At 43.8% G+C, this 6,974-nt stretch overlaps 1 protein-coding gene across 1 annotated transcript; it reads left to right on the top strand.

Annotated features, from left to right (window-relative positions):
* Nucleotides 1–819: 819 nt before the first annotated feature.
* LOC149204932 (uncharacterized) lies at nt 820–1,755 on the top strand. The gene has a single exon (XM_089397248.1). The coding sequence runs from the start codon at nt 820–822 to the stop codon at nt 1,753–1,755; it is 936 nt and encodes a 311-aa protein (XP_089253374.1).
* The last annotated feature ends 5,219 nt before the right edge of the window (nt 1,756–6,974 follow it).

Raw genomic sequence — 6,974 nt, forward strand, 5'->3', positions numbered from 1 at the left:
TGATACATATTACCATAATAATCTGAAAGGACATTGTGGTATAACCCCAAAGCCTTTGTTTTATTGCACAAGAAAAAATTACAGAGCTTCAAAGTCAGTACATTATCCAAAGATCAGATCATTTACAATGAGGAGCATATGCTTCCTTATATAGAAAAAATGAGAGCTCTAGAGACTCTTCCAAGTGAAAAACGACTAGATCCATGAAGGTACACAAATTTGACTTGACCTTGGCTGATTAAATGCTTGATCCATGTCGAAATAATCTTCAACAGTTGATTGCTTGAGAAAAAATTGAATTCCTTGTTGACGCCTTTTTTCTTGGTCCAAAAAATATTTTTCCTCATTTTTTCTCCTCAAAAAATTCCCATTCACATAACCAACTTGGACCATAAATTCGAAACGATTTTTCTAGGAATTAGTTCATATTTTCTAAACCAAAAATATTTCCTTGAATTTTTGCTTGCTTGATTTGTGGAGATTCCCTTCTTGGAAAGTGCACATTCCCTTTTTTAATATTTTTCACTTGGAGATAATTTATTTCTCTCGTTTTTATTTTCTGACTATTTTCTCGCTAATATTTTTGCCAGAAAGCAAACATAAAAATAATCATTTTTGACTCAAAATTAATTAATTTTTTGGCTTCAGATTTTAATTTATTTTGGCAAAAAAAAATAATTAATTGACACTAAAGGGTATTAATAAATTTTTCGACCCTTAAAAATCCTTCTTCTTAACTCTTAAAAATCTCTGTGAGCTGCGCGCGCGCTCCTCTGCTCCTGCCGCCATCTGAAACTTGATCGCTCCTCGGCCGCTCGGATGGCCCCTCCGGATGCGCCTCCGGAGGAGGCCGTGCTTCAACATGCATTCTCAGCACTGATCAAATCTTTGCCTGCTCAGCGTGCTCGCCCATCAGTATCCAAATTTGTAAAAAAAATTGAGGGGTTACAGGAAGTCTCTCTTCCTCCTTCCTTGCCCAGAAAAGCTGCTCTTGCCTTGGCGGAAAAAGGACTAATAGGGCAATTTACAGGTCTCTGGCCCTCCCCAAAAACCGTTCAGAGGTGGGTTGAGAGGAACTGGACTGATAAAATCCAAGGAAAAATTTCTATCAGGTTTTGCGGAAAGGGCTACTTCACCTTTCATTTTGAGACTAAGGAAGACAAGGATTTAATCTTCCACAATGGACCTTACTTCATGGATTCCAGAGGTCTGTACTTAAACAAATGGACTCCAGATTTCGACCCGGAGCTTGACATCCCTAATGTGGTTCCTGTATGGGTTCGCCTTCCTCATCTCCCCTTGCATTGCTGGGGAGACGAATCAGTCCGTGCTATTGGGAACGCTGTCGGGAATTACATAGACCGAAGTGAGCTGAGAGACAACATGCAGGCTTGTGCTCGTATCTGCGTCGAAGTTGATTTGGGTAGAGGCCTTCCAGAAGCTATTAAACTCAAAGTCGACGACTGGACGCACATTCAGCAGCTCGACTATGAACAGATTCCCTTCAAGTGCAAGGTATGTCACGAATATGGCCACTTTGCTAATCGTTGCACTAAGATCTCTAATGTTGATAATACCCCGCAAGAAGAGCAATGGGAACCTGTCAAAAAAAAAAATCAGCCCCTAGTCATAAATCTCCCATGGATGTTGGTACCTCTTCCCAGCCCTCCCCCATCTCTCCAACCTCATCTCCCCCGCCTTCATTCCCTCTTCCCTCTTCCTCCCAGCCGCCCCAGTCCTCTGTCTGCCAGTTGAATCCCCTCCTTTCCTCGCCTTCCTCCAACCCTTTTCACGCCCTCTCCCTTCCTGAGGAATCCCCTGCCCCCTCGTCTCAACCTGAGCCTCCCTCTTCTCCCCTTCCCCTGGTCATCTCCCCTGCCCTCCCATCTGATCCTCCCCCTCTTAGAATCACCCGAAGCAATTCCAAGGAACATGGATCCACTATAGACGGTCAAAAGAAGCCTGGAAGAAAGTCTTCCAAACAGCACAGGGACGAGAATGCGCAAAAGGACATAGCACTAGGACTCCAGAATCCTATAGAATCATATATACAAGGAGCAATAGATAAAGACACAGCAAGCAAAGATAAAGGAGGGAGAGAAACTCCTCGAATCTCACTGTTGAAATGATTAAAATTCTCTCATGGAACAGCAGGGGACTAGGGCACCCCTCCAAAATCAATGCCTTAAAGGATCTTATAAACCAAGAAAAGCCAGCTATTGTACTATTACAAGAAACAAAGCAGAGGCAGTCTGAAATCAGCAAGGCCATTGAATACCATAAGCACTATAAAGGAAGTATAAGTGATTCTAGAGGGGCCTTAGGCGGAATTGCTACACTTTGGCGTCAGGACGAGTGGAACAGTGCAACAGAAGTAATAGATCAGCATTGGGTTAAGATAGTGTTACAAAACAAAATGAGCGGACAGCAGATTGTAATTTACAATGTCTATGCCCCTAACCATTATAGGGACAAAGAAGTTTGTTGGGATTCCCTCAGCAAAAATATAGAAGAAGAAGACAGCAGCAACATCATTGTCGAGGGCGACTTAAATCTAATTTTACATGCCAACGAAAAATGTGGAGGAAGCTTCACGCCAGACCCCTTCAGAAATCAGCTAGAAAATATAATGCAACAAGGAGATCTTGTCGATGTCATCCCAAAAAATCGTAAATACACTTGGAGTAATTGTAGATTGGGCAGCAGTAATATTATGGAGCGGCTTGATCGATTTCTGGTAAATATTTCTCTTCTCTCCACCTTTTCAGCTGTTAGCGCCACTATTCTTTCATTTGCTACCTCTGATCATTTCCCTATTACTTTAGCTCTTGAATCTCACAGTCTTCTAGGCCATCTTCCCTTTAAATACAATCATATATGGAATGACTATCAAGGAGTCAAAGATTTGGTCCAGCAAACATGGCGTCAGCATGTTGAAGGATCTCCATGCTTTATATGGGAAAGCAAGCTAAAAAATGTGAAAAATGTGCTCAAGAATTGGGCTAAAACGCAGTACAAAGAGCCAGAAGAAAAGCAACGAGAGGTGAAAGCCAAAATTGAAGACCTACACTATGCAATAGAAAAACAAGAGTATCAACAAGCTGAAAAGACTCAAGAAGAAAACCTTTACAATCAGCTAAGCGGCATTAGAAGGGAAGAGGAAGAAAAATGGCGTATGAAATCTAGGCAGACTTGGCTGAAAAGCGGAGATAAGAACACAGCCTTCTTCCATAAACAGGCCACTGTTTGACAAATAAGAAACAATATAACAACCATCATAGATAGCGCAGGGATTCAACACAGTGATCAGACAGCCATCAAAAGCGCTGCCTCAGACCATTTCAAAGAGCTCTTAACTGAAACAGGTGAGGAAGAAAGCTATGCTGACCTCTTGCAACATTTGCCAATGAAGATTTCAGTAGAATTAAATGAAAGGATGGCAGAAGAAATAAAAGAGGAAGAAATCAAGGAAGCAATTTGGTGCCTCCAGCCAGACAAGGCACTAGGGCCGGATGGCTTCTCTATTTGTTTTTACATAGAATATTGGGAAATGATAAAAAATGACCTCATTAAATATTTCAAATGGATACAGAGGAAGAATAAAATAGGAGGATACACAAACTCAACTCATCTAGCTCTCATCCCAAAGGAGAACCGCCCTTCCAAATTTACCCGCTTCAGACCAATATCTTTTTCTCGTTAAGACTATGCTATTCTATTATATACATGAACAGGAAAATATTTACAGTCATTGAGTCATATTGCCAAAGGCCATGGATGTCACTTTGGACTGAGAGTTAACAGAAAAAACAGCCCACGCAGGGGCACCACAGCTGAGACAAACCACCCGCGCAGGGGCGTTAAACCACCAAGGTACTTTCAAAGCAAAAATTGACAACCCGCGCAGGGGCTCAAAAAAGAAAAAGAGACTTTCAGTAGGATCCCTCACAGGGGCATCGGAGACATTGAACATGATTTCTTTCAAATCATACATAAACATAAAAAACATACAGTAAGCCAATGTAAAAACATAGTGAATCATGGTTGGACCTGAGCAGCGTCTGAGCAAGTGATGCTGAGCGCACGGACTACTAATCATCCGGCTCCTCCTCGATGATCCTACGCCAGCCGTGTCCTTCAGGGAGCTCGTCCCATTCTGGATTGTTCCACGCTGGAAAAGGTTCTGCCTGAGTCGGAGGTGGGTTGACAGCATGCTCTGGGCCAGCCTCTGGCGTTCCCTCGACATCCCTTGAGCTTCCTGCCTGGTGCATCTTCGAGCTGGGTTGATCCTCACCCTCATCTTGCGGTTCTTCAAGGAAAAGGACCGAGACATGGGCTTTGATGCGGGATTTATCCTGGGAGCTGCTGAAAGAGAAGACGGCAGTGCCAAACGCAGGAAGAGGTGCTGAGTCCGAATCTGGACTACTAGAGTCCAAAAATTGGCTCGATTGGATGGGATGGGCTTCGGCAACTTGATGGCAGAGGCATCGACAGCAGCGGGATTGGGGAGTTGCATCTGAGGGCCGAGAAGACCCACCTCTGCTAGAGCCTCGACGGCTGAGAAGGCGCTGTCGAGGCCTAACCATTTTGCCACGGATAGCAGAGGGAAAAAACAGAGCAGAATAGGAGGAATTGGCGAAATTGGAACGCCCTTCACCCACCCTTTCAGACCTGATGCCGCGGACAATTGACTGAGGGATGGCTTGAGCAGAAGCTCTGTGAACCATCGACCAAGCAGATGCACACCCCCAAACACATAGACCCAATTCCGAATTCTGAGCTCGACCCAGCAAATTGCAATCCGCCCCCTCACCATTCTTATGCGCCTCCTCTGTTCCTCGATCTCTGCATGCCATAACTGCAGTCTGTAATCCCACCTGAACTCCGGACAGTGCATTGAATTGCCGTCCATGATCGCACCTGCACCCACGCTTAAATTCCTTGACGATGGATCGAATTGAATGCCTGTCTCAGGCTTGGTGCCGCACATGGCTTCCATGTGGCACTCCGCGTTCAACCATTGTGTCACCCGCATCCGGGGAGCTTCAGACCAATATCATTATGTAATTCTTCCTACAAAATTTTCACTAAAGTCCTTGCTTCTCATCTCAACCCTCTCCTGCCAATGTTAATTTCTGAAAACCAAGGAGGCTTTATGGCTAACAGACAAATCTCAGCCTCTGTCCTCCTAGTACAGGAAGCCATTCGAGGAATGAAAAAGGCTTCATTTTGAAATTGGATTTGGCAAATGCCTTTGATAGGGTACGAAATTCCTTTCTACTTACGGTTCTTCAGAAAATGGGCTTCTCCTCTGCCTTTATAGAAATTATAAGAACTTGTATCTCTGGGCCTTGGATTGCTCCTCTTATCAATGGCAGACCTGGGCCTTCCTTTCGATCCTCAAGAGGACTACGACAAGGTTGTCCTTTATCACCCTATCTTTTCCTCCTAATGGCAGAATCCTTCAGTTGTGCTCTTGACCATAAGCGCCAGGCAAGCCTCATCACTGGTATTAAGTTCGAAGATGGAGTGAAAAACATAAACCACTCCCAATTTGTCGATGACACCCTGCTGCTAGGAGGGGCAACCACAATCATAGCTCGAAGATTCAAATCCTTATTAGACAAATTCATGACTTACTCAGGGGGACTGATAAATAACCTCAAAAGCTGTATCTATGGATGGAATGCCTCAGCTCACACTCTCCAAAGCATTGCCAACATCTTTGGTGTTCCTTGCAAGTTAAATTGGGACCACTTCAGCTACCTGGGAATGCCTGTGAGTATAGGGAAAACTCGGGCTGATGTTTGGGAAACAACTCTAGACAAAATGAAAAGAAAAGTCCAAAAATGGGGAACTTCTTGGCTCAACCCAGCTGGTAGACTGGTGCTCCTCAAATCGGGCCTTTCCTCTCTTCCCCTTTATCAATTTTCCCTTACTCAAGCTCCAGCTTCTTTCCTCAGCAAAATGGACAGTGTTCTCAGATTCTTCCTTTGGAAGGGGGGGAAAAATGAGAGGAAAAAATTCAACTTGGTAGGATGGAAACAAGTCATTCAAAGCCAAGAGAAAGGAGGTCTTGGCATTCGATCTCCATCTCTCACAAATTTAGCCTTTGGCGGAAAATTAGTCTGGAGACTAATTGAAGGACAATCAGCCTGGTGGAAAAAAGTTTTGGAGGCAAAATACATCAGTCAACCACGACAGCATCTTCTCACAGTTGAAATACCCAACAGAAACTGCTCAAAGATTTGGAAACTGTGTAAAAAAGCCATCCCCTTTATGGCTCAAAATGTCTCCAAGGTGCCAAAAGGAGGCAGGGAAATCAACATCGGCACTGACAAAATTATGGGGAATCCACCGCTCAACAGTCACCCAGGTATGGCTGCAATAATATTTTTTCTTCAAAGCAAAGGAATTTGCAACCTAGACCAAATTTCTCAATGGGACGCAACAACCCATGCTTGGAAGCGTTGGAATTTTCCTCCCATCCCTCAACGCCTCAAAGAGAATTTCGACAAATTCTGCAAACACCTTCACAGCATTGCACCCACTCTAAAAAATGACAAGGACGCATTAGATGGGACCCCACTGGCACCAGCGATTCAACTCAAGCAGGCTATGACTATTTATGCAACAAAGACTACCCGGCTCCAACATGGCTGCATAGAAAAATAGTGTGGAAAGCAGAAGCAATTCCAAAGGTGAAATTTTTCATGTGGACCCTTTTAAAAGGGAAAACTCTCACTGTAGAGAACCTTAAAAAAAGAGGCATTGTTGTCCCTTCCAGATTCCCTAACTGCCAAGAAGCAGAAGAGTCTATTCAACATCTATTTATCTCTTGCCCCTTTGCATTTTCTTGTTGGAACAACATTAATCCTTCTGTTTCTCTCTTCTGGAAGTCTCACCTATCCATTGAAGAAGTTCTTAACAACTGGAGAAAAAATTACCCCTGGAAACCCATGAAAAGTAACCCT

This window comes from Pinus tabuliformis, chromosome 1_2, assembly GCF_031772625.1.
Source record: "Pinus tabuliformis cultivar Carrire ecotype Pingquan chromosome 1_2, CPIR1, whole genome shotgun sequence".
In the NCBI taxonomy this organism is placed as follows: Eukaryota; Viridiplantae; Streptophyta; class Pinopsida; order Pinales; family Pinaceae; genus Pinus; species Pinus tabuliformis.

Excerpts from the sequence above, each read along its gene's own strand:
- LOC149204932 (XM_089397248.1), top strand. The coding sequence starts at position 820 with ATGGCCCCTCCGGATGCGCCTCCGGAGGAGGCCGTGCTTCAACATGCA.